General features: G+C 40.5%; 1 protein-coding gene across 7 annotated transcripts in view; it reads right to left on the bottom strand.

Moving 5' to 3' along the window:
* The window catches only part of LOC114877955 (transcriptional enhancer factor TEF-1), an 88,399-nt gene that overhangs the window by 12,554 nt on the left and 60,586 nt on the right, over positions 1-15,259 (bottom strand). For 5 of the 7 annotated variants that reach the window (XM_029191171.2, XM_029191172.2, XM_029191170.2 and 2 more), the window contains 2 exons: positions 9,689-9,813; positions 9,187-9,325 (listed from right to left, as the gene is read on the bottom strand). In XM_029191171.2, the coding sequence (XP_029047004.1) occupies positions 9,187-9,325; positions 9,689-9,813 (264 nt within the window). Of the gene's footprint in view, positions 1-9,186; positions 9,326-9,688; positions 9,814-12,170; positions 12,352-15,259 lie in introns of those variants that run through there. The other 2 variants (XM_029191167.2, XM_029191168.2) reach the window with 1 other exon arrangement.

Below are 15,259 nucleotides of genomic sequence, written 5' to 3'. Positions count from 1 at the left end.
GAATAGAACGCACGACGTGACAAGCAATCAACGTAAATCACTTGACTGATGCTCAATTTAACAACAAGGGTCATTATAATTCCGATTCTCCAAGTAACAAGCACGAACAAAGCTATCCCTCTCTATTTCCAACTGCTTACCAGCAGACATTCACTAGGAGTATTAAAAAAAGGATAGTTTATTGTAGCAACATGTATAGTTTGTAGAGGAGATCCTTGTTTCAAGATAATTCAGTAGAACGAATCAAGCATTGTGAATACAAGACAGTTTAAAAGCTTTTAGAATAAATAAAACAAATTTTTCTTGTTCTAAAAGAAAGAAATAGCATTTAAGAAATTGGTATAGTCGTCGTAGAAATATAATAAAAATTGTTCAACCTCAAATCTTATTAATTGAAAGAAACTAATCAACGATAAATTAATTATCAAACAGAGTACCCAAATGATGTGTTACATAATTCGTGTGTAATTAGATAGTATTTTATAGAGAAGTGGAATGTATAGAGATGACGTAGAGGTTGGTAAAGGTAAAGGGATGAAGGATCTTGGTACTTGGCGAACGTTGACGGAAGGGATTGCTTTTGACATGTCGAGGATTCAACGTAACAGTGGTCCTCGGGGTATTCTGGACTTTACCGCCAAGTGGCGTCATTAATCGATGCTTCGCAAACAGTGCCCTATGGTCGGAGCCCTCCAAGTGGCGAAGTGCGTTTAAGCTCGTTTAGTCAATTAGTAATCGTCGAGCAATCCGATCGAGTCAAGGGATACTCGAAAACTGGGGATTAGAGCTCCTTTCACACTGCTTGCACTCCACCTACCTTACTACCTCCATCTTGTTCTCCTTACCATGGAAACATGTTTGCTAACAGAGTTCCTACAAGCCATTCAATTTTCTCTTCTCTAAGAAAAGTTTATTTAACGTAAGAATATTTTAAAGAACAGCCACGTATAAAAATCTATTTCTAAAATATATAGCAAACCCTGAGATATAATGTCGAGGTGCTGAATCAATATTTTCAGAGTTGAATTTCAATCAGCACCCAATACAGAGAGCTAATGAAAACTCCCCTGAAATTGTCGGGATTACTGCGTTTACATGACGAATTTGAATGCGTTAGTGCAATGGAGTGAGTCGTCAGAGCAGCTGATCCGGTAAAACCATTCAGCAAGAAATCCCGGTGCGACTAACACAGAGCTTTTCAAAGCTTTGATACACCAAAAGTTCTCCCTTCTATTTTCTCTCTCGCTCTGATGTATGGTGGAAGAAAAGACGAGGAGAGAGTAGATAGAAGTCGATAAGTGTCCTTGCGCTAGGAGGAGGATCCTCTCGCGTCTTGACACGGTGACCCCCACCCTTGTATCCCTGGCACAAACCCTCCCCCCTGCCAGCGACTCCTCTCTTCTTCTTATCATCCCTGGCCGCCATTCCATCCATCTTCCTTTCTTTCCATTTTCTTCACTGCTACGGTACCACCACCAGCGACATCATCACCAACACAGATACGATTCAGCGTCATGGTACACCATACCAGAGGCTGGCTCCGGCTCCCTTCCCGGGACCCGTTCACCCTCCCTATCCTTCGAAACCCGTGCCTCCACCCTCCGTGCTCTCTGTTCACTAATTGCACATTCTTCGCATAGTTTCGCCACCCTCCGCCCGTGGCAACCCCTATCCACGGGAAGGACGAACGACGGAAGGGGTATCGTGAGCCCTCGACACACGACCACCCTTCTCCTCCGCACCCTTTGCCCTCGGTACCCTGTCTCTATCTTTCTCACGCTTTCCTTCTTGCTTTGCTACCCTCGTATGTTCATACTATCCGCTGCTGGGTGCGGCGAAAAACATGCCACGTTAGGCTGATTCCTCGTTAGAAAGTGGAAAATCGAAATTGTGAAATAAAATAAGTAAACGTAAAAAAAGAAAGAAGAAGAAAATTATAAAAGTGAAAAAGGGTAGATATTGAAGTTATTTAAATAAATTCTTTTGTTATCAACGAGTAAAAAAAGTATAGAATTTCTATTAAAACCCGGAGAGAGTGTGCCGTGAAAAAGCTGGAAAACAGTAGAGAAATCAATTTATCACGCTGCAAACGATATAATTCCATTCCTACGAAAAACGAATTTTACTTTCGAATTGTCACCGAATTACCTGACTTTGTTTTAATAATCTTTTCTCAAATAGTTCGTTCCATTTTCGTTGAAAATTTGAAAGGGTAAATTCGGTTTGAGATCCGAAAGAAGAAAGTGGTGAAAATTTCATCAAGTAGCCACCGTTTATCAAGGAACATTGTCAGTTTAATCCAGGAAAACAGCGAAGGTTCCGAGTCGGTGATCAGAAATTGAATGGAGGGTGGTGAAAAGGTGAAGGCGGGCCGGATAAGTTGTGGCTGTAACCGGAAAATAAATTTTCTATCGGTAAAGCTTGCTCACGCGAGGGTAGACACGTTTTCTTCACATCAAATCTGCACGCAATTCTCCAAAATTTCATACAAAAATTTGGTAGAGATAAACGCTTCTTTTTTTTCCAGTCGCTCCGGAATATTCATTTATTCTCTTTCCATTACATTTTCACCTCTGTCTTTTCTCCCGTGGACATAAACGACGATACGAATGTACAGAGACTCAGGAGGACACTCGTGATTTCCAGGAAACGTGAACTCACTGAGTTAGCGGTGTAAAAGTATGGGGGTTGTTCGAACGAGAGTAGCAGAGAAGGAAGGGTAGGAGGAGTATTAGCAAGGGTTGAGAGAAAAGCAGAAGGACACTAAGAAAAATATACAAGGTAGCACAGGGTACTTTTGCAAGTAGAACCACCCTTCAACCAATATTACCTTCAACTTTTAAACAGAATGTTATATTAAGAAATAATGAAATATTGAATTTCAAAGTTAATACCCTGTACATCGACCACTGTAAGGTTTCCAAGTGCATCGAATGAATTAAGTAATTGAATTGCTGGAAAATTTGCAAGAGATACTATTGAATGTTTCGCGTTACCTTCTCGTGTGTGTTTTTTCCTCGAGTTTCCTCCTTCCAAAATCTGCAGAATGATGCAAGAGATTTGAGTAAGACGGCTCGTAAAAGGTGGTCGTAAAATGAAAAGGGATTAAAGGCAGCGTAGCCGGGTGAAGCAAAGGTAAAGGAAGGGCGAAAACCAACCAGTGTATATCCACGGATTTACGAGGACGATAAACGGAATTATACACCTTCCGTAAACCTTGAAACGATCTTTCGAGTAAGCGCATAGTTTGCACAAGACTGCTATGTTCCCTCCACCTTCTATCGCCTTTGATTCCCTTTCAAACGTTTCTCTCGAACGTCATTTTTTTCTTCTTTCACTTTGCTTTTCACCCTCAACATCTGATTTCTTTCATCAATTTTCTTTTCAAGACCCGACGTTCGCGTGCTTGATTATCTGCTATTTCGTTTTGCATTTATTTCAAAATACCAGCAGACTGGATGAAGGATAAAAATACAGTGGGGATGCTTTTCTTGGAATTGTTAGTAATTTGAAAACTTTTAAGCTACGTAAAAGGAAATGAAATTTCTTGTTGAAATATGAGTTGGAAGAAATGTGGAAATTGAAATGGATTTTCTGAAAATTTTGGCACATTTCTAATTTCACTCTTCTAAGGCCCTGCAACAAACGTGTTAAGAGAAGCAGCATAGAAGAAGAAAATTCAAGTAGATCTTTCATACGTCTCTAACGAGGAAACCGGATACAGGGAAAGATTGCCAGTGTAAAATGGCGAGTGAAATTAGAATACGCTTGGGGAAAGGAAGAAAGGTCAAAGAAAAGCTCAGTTTCCTTTCGAAAGGAGATACAAGCCAACTCATCCGCTGTGTAACTACTGGGTGTAACTGCTACGAATTAATATTCATTACTTCCCGGAATGGTAAAGCGGCTGCTTCAGTGCTTGTACAAATATGAAACGACGTAGTTGCGCTAATTAAAATACTTGGCTGCTTTCTTGGCTGAACGAGACCTTACTTTTCTCTTTCATTTCTGATGTCCGGTTGAGGAAAAATTCTTGGATGAAACGTTTCTACCGGGTTACTGAAGATTTCAGCTACTTTCAAAGATTGCTCTACTTTCTCTTTACGTATGTATAACGATGGGCTAATAATCCCTTTGAATTTGAAACGAGACATTTTTCAATGAAATCAAATTAAAATTCTGGCTCTCTCCATGGTCCGCCGTCCGGGGGTAAACTGCTCATTTAGAACACCGAGTGAATCCTCGCCATTTTCAAGGATCTTTTATGACCCACATTGGGAGACGAGTAAATTCCGTGTTGTAAAGCAGAAGCTAGGTATAAACGTTTATCAGAAATATTTGAGGAGGAAATTATCCAGTGGCGTTACGTCAAACTCGTAACCTAAGGTTCAAAGGTTGAACATGCAGTCTGGAGGATGATACAATAACAGCGTCAAAGTGGTTTTCGCATAGGACGGATGTCACGTGTTTGGCAAGGGACAAAACGACAAGGTGGAGGTGGAGGAGGAAGAGGAAGACGACGAGGATGGTAGCGGTGGCTGGCGTCGAAATGTTAGACGCGACGCTTCGGTAGCAGGCGTCGGACAACGACAACGTTGGACCTCGACTCGCCTTCTCGACGGGGAGCTATTATACGCTCAAGTTTAATTAAACTCCACGAGATGTCAAAGGACTCGGCCATGCTGGCAAGACGGACAATGCGGACGCAGATTATTACATCCCTCGTCCTCTTATCCTTCTGCCTCTGCGTATGTGCCTCTCTATGTGCCCTTTTTCTCTGTATTTCTTCCTCCTCCCACGCAATTTTCTCTCCACTTCTTTGTTATACAATTTACTGATAAGAGGACGATAGAAAATTTTATTCGAAATCTCTTCTAATGGACACCGAGGGTCCATATTTTTCATTATTTTTGCACAAGAAAATTATCAAAAATTTATTAGAAAAAATTCATAGGATTTTTGAAAAATAATTTTCAAAGACACGTTCTTCGAATCTCAATACAAAACTGTATAATAATTAAAAGTTAATATCGTGAATTTGATAATATAAAAATATGTAGATACTCGTGTCGATTGTATCGTTAGTTATGACCGATTCGAGAAGACAGTTTTATCTTTTTTTGCGACTTGTTTCGCGTCTTTTCAACCTGAATGCCGATCTCCCAAGAGAAGAATCCATGGTACCGTGTCAATGGCCATAATTTCACGCTTCAACGACGTCTCGGCATCGGATTATTGGATCGGATATCGAGGAAGGAAGAGTCTCGTCGATCGTTGTCCTGCACCGAAAAAGAGTAGAGTGGACGTCCTTACGACTGGACGAAAACCCTTAGGGATCCGAGGGTGGCATCGCATCTCAGAAAGATGAAAGACCGATCGAAATTGCCAACGAAACGCTTTCGAATCATTTTATCCTACGAAATTCTTCTCATTTTTTTTCTATCTAACCAACGAATTATCGTTGAACAATACCAACATTTTTTCCTATCATAATTACCATATGCCATTTTTACTGTCTTAAAAAAGGAAGATAGTCGAAGATACTTCCTCAGCGGTCAGTATTTAATTAACCCAACTCATTTCTTTGACTATTGGTTCCCCATTTTTGTTTGTTTAAATAATGGCCATGAAAATATCGCTTGTCTAGCGGATGGTTTGAGAATTGCAAGGGAAAGCGTTGGAGACGGCTGAGACACTCTCCTTCCGCCGGTCAATAACTGGACACTGCCTCTTCCACCCTCGACACAACCTTGTTCCATACCACATTCGTGCTCCCTTATTCCCCCTCTTCCTCTTTCTCATTGTCTGCTTGTCTCCTCTGCCTTCAACGGAAACGGAAATGGAATAGGATTTTGTCTCCGAAGAAGACTTTACATTTTACAGAGAATCATACGAGTTATGAAGCAGAATTTTTAAAAATGCAATTTCTATTTTACAAAGAACAAGAAAAAATTTTGTGTTCTAAGAAATCAGGGATGAATAAATAATTGAAAGATGGATGCTGGATCAATCTTAACCCAGAGCTAAAAATTAGCAACTTCCATGTATTGAAAAAGTACTATCTATGGAAAATTGTCATTATTTTCGATTATTGTTGACGGATTTCGGTGTTTTATCATTTCCAAATATTCCGTTACAAGGCTATCTTGTGACAAAGGATCGGTGATCGTCATTCAGAAATGATCCCTGCGAATCGGAATACAGACGAACCGATTCACAGCATCCACTGTGTTACGATTTCGTCGAGTGGATCAACTCGATGACCCATAAACCAGGATACATCAGATTTCAGAGGACGCTCGTAACAGATGTCTCTGCGTGTTATCGGCGATCAGATAAACACCATTCTAGCGTGTCTTTGAACATGGATTCACTGGATCCTCTCAAAGGAAAATGATTGAATTTCAGCTAATTAGAAAATAAATGAAACAATAGAGAAATACTGGAATTATCAGTTCACTTTGATTCACTATTTGTTACAACTGATGATCAGTAATATTTTATTAGAAACTGTAATGATTTTTGCTAATATTATCAAATTAATTTTGAAATTGAAATTTATAAATTTTAAAATTCATTATAATTTTGGTAAGACAAAGTGGTACAAGAAATTATCAAAGTTTGATTATGAAAACTTAATTTAATACAATTTCAATCTATTCTCATTAATTTCGGTGCGAATTGAACACACTGTATAAGAGGTACTGACAGCCTACGGGAAAGATCAGGTGAGTTCACGATTTATATGTTTATATAGGTCTCGAGGCGGTTAGCTACCTGATCTTTGCCGTTCGCTCACTTCCTCTCGCCTGCGCGTGAAAGTTTCAAATAAAGTTGCCGTGAAATCATTTCCTGCCTCTACTTTGAACGCTATGAGTCGACACATGAACTTAAAGGTACGTTGCACGATAATCTCAGTTCATAATTCATTCAAATAAATAATTGTTTGTAATTTTCTCGTAGGTGATAATTCTCCAATTTTTATACTTCTCACACCTTTATCTAATTTTCAAACACAAGTTTCCCAACTTTCTTTTTATCATTGCATCGACATACTTTACGGTTGATTATTATTTGGCAAAGTTGAGATCACGTCAAGTGAAAAGAAGCGAATGCAAGATTGGAGAGAAGAAAAATTTGCAAGAAATGTTAGTTACAAGGTTCGTTGCAGAACATTGACCCAGGTGAAAGAAGTTACACGTCGGTGCAGAAGCTTGGAAACGTTCTTAGACCGCAGCTACAGACTTTTTCTCTTCTAGTAAACGTTCTGCCATGCTCCAGAGGACGTACATCCTTTTATTTTTACCAGTTTATTGGATGCTCAACCCTACGACGAAGAAGAACCGTTTCTTTTCGCTTTGTCGAAAGACCTCGAAAAAGCTTGAACGAAAAAGGATCCAGTGTCGTGCTGGTAAATCTACGCCGCGAATGTTTATGCAAATGAATGCTTTCCTCGAAGGTATTTCCTCTAGTGATTACTATTTATACATCTAAGAAAAAACCAACTAATTTTTTGAGGAAAATTTTGAATTCACGAGAAAAATATACATAAGTGCATAAAGGGTTAACTTTGACTCTGAAACTAAAGGGGAAAATCGAAGAGAAATGTGCAAGTTTGAAGAACAAATCGATCGATTCGCAAATGAAAGAAAAGGGGGTGAAAAAGAAAAAGAGAAGCAAGAGCATTCTTTTCTCAGAATGTTTCTCTGCCGTCAGAGAAACGATTGCTCTTTTGTGGAGAAATCTCAGTGTGGGAGTCGTCGATCTTGATGGAAAAAGAAGAACAAGGAGGAGAGGGCGAGAAAGCCTCACAGGGAAGAGCAGGTCGAAGGAGGTAAATTGCCCCGAGATATTTAATCCCGTGGAAAAGCCGAGGGATCCTTTATTGGCTCGGCGAGTGAACAACGGGAAAGATAAGTTTCCCATAGGATCGATGGCCAATCGCGTTAAGCGATTTTCGCGCCTCGTTATCCTTTGTTTCCATCCGTTGAACGGACGTCGACGTTTCCTCGTTCCCGTAGACACTGTCGAATCGATCTTGAAATTTCACGACTTCCACTTTGCAATTCAACTTAAACACATAATTTTCAGAACAAAATAGAAACAATTTTGGATGTTGATGAAATTGAAAAGTATTCGTGAAACGATGACACAGGCTTTGTCGATTGTCGTTCTTCTTGTTTTCGTACGCAAGCTCGTCGAGAGCGAAGCTGACTCGAATTAAGCTTCGTTTTCATGGGTCAAGATTGAATTGCCACCCAGGCAGGGACAGCTTTGGCCGTGTGCTTTCGAAAATTAAGCGACATTGTGACCTAACGAATAGGATTCAAACCTGCGACCAACTGAAAAACCTGGGGTATCCAAGAATCACCAAGACTTGGAATTGTTTAATTGTTCTTTTCAAACGAAATAAATAGAAACTATTGAAGGAATAATTAAATTTGAGCTGTGCAAAGGGTTAGATAAATAGTTCTTCTAATAAGATGAATCTTTTTTAATATTTCGATGAAAATTTTGAACTAAATGATTCAACTCCTCCACATGCATCAGGCAAAAGGTTAATGAGTTAAGAAAATAGATAGAAAAAAATGTTAAAGAGGAAGGAAAGTATATTGGTAAAAAGATACCGGTTAAAGGGGGTATCTTTCGAGGCGTGGCATTATTGCCTGAGCAGAGAACTCATGGTGGTTAATGGTGGTGACTACGGTGGTAGCGGTGGTCGTAGCAGGCAATATCTGCTCGGTCACGTAGACTGACCTCAGCATCGAGCAATAACGACGACCGTCCGGACATTTCTACCATCGGGGTACGCGAAGCACAAGGACCTCAGCAGGATCCTTCGTGCAACGATCCTTTTCCCTTCGCGAGGATATTATTTGAGAACTATGTAGAGGACTCTTTTAAAGAGAACACAAACCACTTTTCCACCGTTACACTATCTGAATAAGAAGCAAAGCTCCTTTTCAAATGTTACTCTACCCTTTAGAATGACTTTTTCTTGAAAATTAATTAAAATTTAAACAACTTCACTGTATAAAACAGGCATTTTAATTCAAATAAATAATAAATCAAATAAGGAAGTGATTTGATATTTTCTGTTGAAACAGGGTGATATATCTCTTTTCGAATGATTTCAATTTCCCCATAAAAATATGGAAAGGAGATTTGCTAGGTAATTGTTCGACTTACCGTACATCTTCCCTTCGTCGGACAGGATGATTTTGCGTCGACCACATGGTGGGTATATAGTGAGAGCTTCCTGGAAGCTCTGTTCGATATCCGGTGACCATACACCCTCCGCGTCTGCTGCCGATAAGTCTTTTTCGTCCTGTAAAATATCAAGACATCTAGCAAGATCTTTCAAACTCTTATGGTGGAATCAAAATTCTTCTTACCAAGTTTATTAACTCTGTTGCATTTTATTAATAAATTAATCAGCAAAGTTTTTCACATGTATTCAACATGTATCAACTATCATTAATCACCAATCATTACCACTGGTAATCATTAGTAATTACCCAAGAATCCATTAATCGCTGTTCTAATAATAAAGCAAGAATGTTGTTTGAAATTTTCTGAGAAAACTACAGAATTGCAGAAGGATGCAACATCAACAGCTTCTACTTGATAAAGAAACGAGTAAGTCCGCTCATCCGGTAGGTATTGAATTGTTAATTAAACAAAAACTTACATCGCTAATTTCGCCAACGTCGAGGTTCTTGGTATCCGAGCCGGAGCCGTTCGCGTCGGGCGGCGGCCCGGAACTCGCTGGAGTCCACGGCGCGGAAATGGTGTCGGCTGCAGCCACCGCACTGCCTGTAACAATCAAACAGATCCACTGCATTACCATAAACCACCTGTCTTCCCTGTTCGATTCATCGACAACAAATATATGTATATATGTATATATACAATCAATGAAGTAGTTGCTTCTCGTTTAGAAATTCGATAAACACCGGAAGAGAAGATTTACAACCGCGCAGCTGCATTTCTCCAACTCGAAGCTGGTCCACGCGATGGAATCCGCGGCTGGCTCGTTTTCGAGCCTGGAATATCGTTGCCGCCGCCAGACAGGCGTTATAGGGGCGCGCGAAAATTCATAGTGGTAGAAAGATGATGCAAACAGTGAAAGAGAGAGAGAGAGAGAGAAAGAGCGGAGAGGGTGGTTGATGAGTGACGAGAGGAGGTGGAAAAATCAGCGGATGAAAAATCGTGAGCAAAACGCGGCACAGGGCACGCTCGTTGGCGCGGCCAACTCAGAATCTCTATACGCTGGAGCAACAAGTGTTCGCTGATATCGCGTATCAGTGCCGTAGCTAGAAGTGGGGGTTGCTCGTAGGCGGTACACTCCGCCTACCGGGGGTGGAGTGTGTACGTTAAGCCCCCGGATGAACCCTTCTGCCCCTCGCTTCCAACCGCAATACCGGATACCACCGAATGCAGGAGAAACTCTGCATCCTGTCGCGTTCCACGCGATCCTCTAATCTCCGAAAACACTGACTCGCAACAACGGAATCGATCTAACGACACGCTTGTTAATACAGATACGTGTCAATTAGCCACTTGGAAGATTCTAATCTTCGAGGCCAGTTCGAGAGAATCTTCAAAGTATTCGGAGTATGTTGGTGAGAAAGATTTAACAGTCGTGTCTGAGGGGTGAATCTGTCTATGATTCCTTAATATGTACAGTAGCAGTCCGATAATACAAAAGACAAATTTGTGTCCTTTGAAAAATCATGGATAGCTCTTTTGAGAATTTTTCATCGATTAGGCACAGATCAGCCAGTAAATTAATGGAAAAATATCAATGATAAAAAAAAATACCCAAAGGCTTTTGCAACGAGCCGGTATAACAGGCAAAAGGGTTAACGCGAGAACGGCTGGTCAGCGGTGGGCCGCTCACTGAATATTCGTGTTTGTCAGTGGGTAGGGGTTGTGTGCGGACACAATATGCAGACTGCTGAAAATGAGCGTAGCTTTAATAGAGACACGAGCTGAGCCAACAAGAGAGAGGGAGATAAAGGGAGGTACACACACGAGTGCGATATGTCTCCGTCGATGCGTGTATAATCACTGAATTCATATACAGTCGCAGTCAAAAATTGCTTTGATTAAATTGCTTCATTCTCTACACCTTCCTTTAACTAAGTTCCATGTGACCATACCTTTAATTAAAGCTAAGGATAAAGGGAGGATTCACCTGCCATTTGCTTTCGATTTTGAGAGAACTTAGGGAAAACCTCAGGATAATAATTATGTCCTTAATCGAAGGGTAGCCAAGGACCATACAGATGTACCTTATCCTTATCCCTAGAATAAGCTAAAACCACAGGCCAGTTAGTTCCCACACTTCCCACCAGAGGGATCATCCGCAATAACTTTCTCGCAAGTGCTGGCAAGTCCTAAGAACCAAACCAAACATATTGTCCATCCTCGGACTTAGCTGTCCTACATCCAAGAAAAGGATCATCTAAGTGCTCTTACCGCATCATCCCTTTAGCAAACACCAAAGGAAACACCCTCCACCCTTGAACATCCAGTTCAACTGCCATAAGCATAAATTCGGTACGTACCCGTGCACAGTTCACTTTTGACCCCGACTGTATCGTACGGGGCTAGTGTGTACGTCCTTATGTAAATGCGTGCGTGCACATAGGTAACGCGCGCGATCGCGTGTGCAGGGCAAGCGTAATGCCAGCGCGGCAGAAAGCATAGATCATGGCGGATGACGCATGGTTGCATTCGGTGTGTGCCCACCGCTCGACGGGGGTTGCCCGGTAGAGGGATGGAAATGCGCGGATGAAGGATAGGGAATGGCCGGGTCAGCCGTGATACGGCGCAGGAACTCGAGCATAGGGAGGGTGGAAAGCATTTTGGAATGTCGTGGCTACTGCCGGTCACGGGAGACCCCGGGACGCGTCCTTGTCCGCCGACACACGGATCGTGCCCCCTACATAACTAAATTTCTTGCCTCCTTTTCGTTTCGTCTGCGACGATTCCGGACGTGTCTGGCTGCGAAGACGGGGGTCGATCAAAGGGACGGTGGATACAGTTTGTTCATAAAGTGTATTAACCCTTCGGAATGATAAATCTGTAATCACTTCATATTTATCTGAGTACCGAGTATATTTCGGCAGAGTTGATCCGTTTAAAAAAAAGCAAATAGTTCTTACTGTATCGACGACAGCTGTGAATCTTTCGGATCAGCTTTATCCTTGAGCAAACGTATCCATAGGGCGTCGTATCCGGAGCGGTTGCCAGAGGTGCTGGGGTACGGTAAATGGCGCGTTTGCGGGTAGTGGTGGTTCTGGCTGAGCTGTAAATTTGGCGTATAACCATTCGGGGGTAGCCCTGGTCGAGTAGGCCAGGTCTGGCAGCTTCGGTGGGTGGTCGCGTCGGGTGGGGACAGAAGGGTGAGACAGGAGATGGGGGTCGTAGAAGCATTCATAGCAGAGACCATAGGGTGGCTTCGGTGGAATGCGTCCCGTTTAATATCGCGGAACATTATATATCGCCTCTCTTGTCCCTACATTGCCCGTACCGTACACTATAACGCTTACAAACACACTCACGATTCACCTACGATCCTTTCGCGACATTGACTCCTTTTCCATAGTTACATATCGTGAATACAACGTGTATGGGCTGCCACCCTGGAACACCCACCACCGAGGATTCGTTGTTACCCAATCGTAAAATAGGGGCTCGGAGGGTGGTCAACTGTAAAGCCACCCTTATGTTCAAAATGAATTCTTAACACTTTGCTGATGAAATAGGTGAAACTATGTTTTAGAGAAAAGTCTATGTCCTAATAGTTCGGAAGTATACCGTAATTATTCGATGTTCATTTAAAATTAAATTAAGGGATGGTGTTAAAATCATTTGATTAACGTTCAGATCGGAGAGAAAATATTACTTGATATTTTTATCAACGAAACGGCCGAGCAAACGCAATTGCTCGTTGTCAAAGGTACGGAGAGGGGGAGTGAGAAAGCGGAAGGGGTGGATGGTGCAGCATGAATGGATATTATAATTTTCATACCTTTGTGAGAGAAATTAAATTACCATTCACGGGATATCATGGCGACGATATTAAAGGTATATAGTAGTTTTAATATAATATAATTAAATCTACGTTTAACCCACATAAAGGGATATTCTCGTTGGAAAATACGCCGGGAAATTAATTATTATCTTGACTCGGCGCGCAAGTTTCCGTGTCGTAAAATTTATTAAGGGCTGCTTCTAGTCAGCCTTCCCAGTTTTAAGACCATTTTCAAGCATTAAAAATAGAGGAATTTTTTCGCATATTTCAAACCTTAACAAACATTCAACTAATTAAACTTTCAATTATATGAAATACTAGGCTATTACAAATTACACGAACGATTTAACGATAACTTTCAACAATTGTATCACTACTGAATAAAATATTTATTAATTAGAACATGTTTCAAATTTTTCACTTTTATATTGCTCTGCTACAAAAATTATTTATTAGAATTTTACAAATGTCAAGTTTCAATTATTAAATACTGAATTTCCATTTCTGTTTAATTTAATTCAAACGGTGTAGAGAAGTTAAAACTGTACAAGTTTCTCTCGAGAAACGAAGAAGCTTACTATAGAAAAGTTGGCTAACATCTTACAGCAATTAACACTTCTGCAATCAATGACGTAGTTCATCTTTCATCTAATGAACTTAAGGATCCTTCTGGTCATAGAATTACACACCCCTTTTCATAAAGCATAAGTCTTTCCTTTAGCTGTACATCTTATATGAAAAGGTAAAGTGCATCAAGAACCACAGTGCACTTGCACTTAGGTCGGTGCATCGTTGCACTCGTTAAAGAATAAAATGAGCTTACGTTATAGTTCAATTTTGTTTTTATTCGCCAACAGTTTAAAACAGGAAACTGATATTAATATTTTTCTTTGAGCAAAAAGGAGTGATCGCGAACCCTTTTTACGGGAGACTGAACAGCTCGAGGAGTTATAACGACGCTTATCTTCGAATTATTGAAGAGTGATAAGGTGTTGTAGCGAAGGTATACGGTTTACGGCTCGCGTCACACAGAGGCGGAAGAATGTTCTCTGCTTTGACAAGAAAAGAAGGCTAGGAAGGGTACGACTTGTACGTACAACGTTCAAGAGACTGCACAAAGTGGATGGTTTTTCTTGAGAACGTGTAACCTGAGAATCTTTATCATCCACCTGTTATCCTTTTTTTTATATTTTTTTTATTCAATCGCTGAGAATTTTAATCATTTATCCTCACAAATTTTCTTCTACTGTTAAAACAAAATTATTTCATACAATTACCCCTAAATTAAATGTACAAATTATTATTTTATATTTTATACACTTGAAGTGTTATTGATAATTGAATGTTCAACTTTCTTCTTCATCGAAGGCACTCAATTAATTAGTGCATTTAATAATTATTTTCTTTAATGAAGACTAACGAAAGAGAAGAAGGTTGCAATTAGAAGAATATCAAACAGGAAAGTGAGTGTCTATTTCAATCGTTGTTATACCTCGCACACAGACACACAAATGAAGGAAAAAGGGGGAAAAGCGACGTATAAAGAGCCGTAAAAACTCGAGAATTCAAACGGCAAGCAGGGAAGGTTAATTTCCTGGAGCACCCGATAAAAAAAAAAAAAAGATGAAGCTTGCTTCGAGGCCACAGGTGCATCCATTCAGTGCATGACAGTAATTAATCTCTCTCACCCCCTTTTTTTCTCCGCCTATCCACGCTTCTCGTTCATCCCTTCTGTTCTCGCCCTGCTGGAAAAAATCAAGCCCAATTCGCGCCTCGTTTACCCACACTTACACATCAGTTTCAACCGTGATTCACCGCGAAAGAAGGAGAGCAGAGAGGTAGGAGAATAATAAATGCACTCGAATCTTTCCACGAGAATACACGTCGAAACTCAGGTAGGTCGAGACAGGCTAAGATTTACCTCTATCGTGAAAGAACGATGAAACTTTTTCTCTCCTTTGTTTCCTATTCATGGATTCTAAACAGAGCGTTGATGCTTTTGCTCTCGTTATGTAGAGCACTGGAATTTGATATTATTATCTAGAATTTTAAATACTTAAATAATTCTTTCAACTTGAATTTAGTATTAATAGAATTTTCTATTATTATTAAAATTCAGGTACCTAAATACATAGGTATTTGAAAATATGCATAATGCCAAGTACCTTACAATAAGTACATAATACTCTTTTAATTATAAATGAAAGATTCGTATGG

The sequence above is a fragment of the Osmia bicornis genome, chromosome 8 (assembly GCF_907164935.1).
Source record: "Osmia bicornis bicornis chromosome 8, iOsmBic2.1, whole genome shotgun sequence".
In the NCBI taxonomy this organism is placed as follows: domain Eukaryota; kingdom Metazoa; phylum Arthropoda; class Insecta; order Hymenoptera; family Megachilidae; genus Osmia; species Osmia bicornis.
Note: the sequence above shows the minus strand (reverse complement) of the source record. Positions and strands in the feature narration are given on the sequence as shown.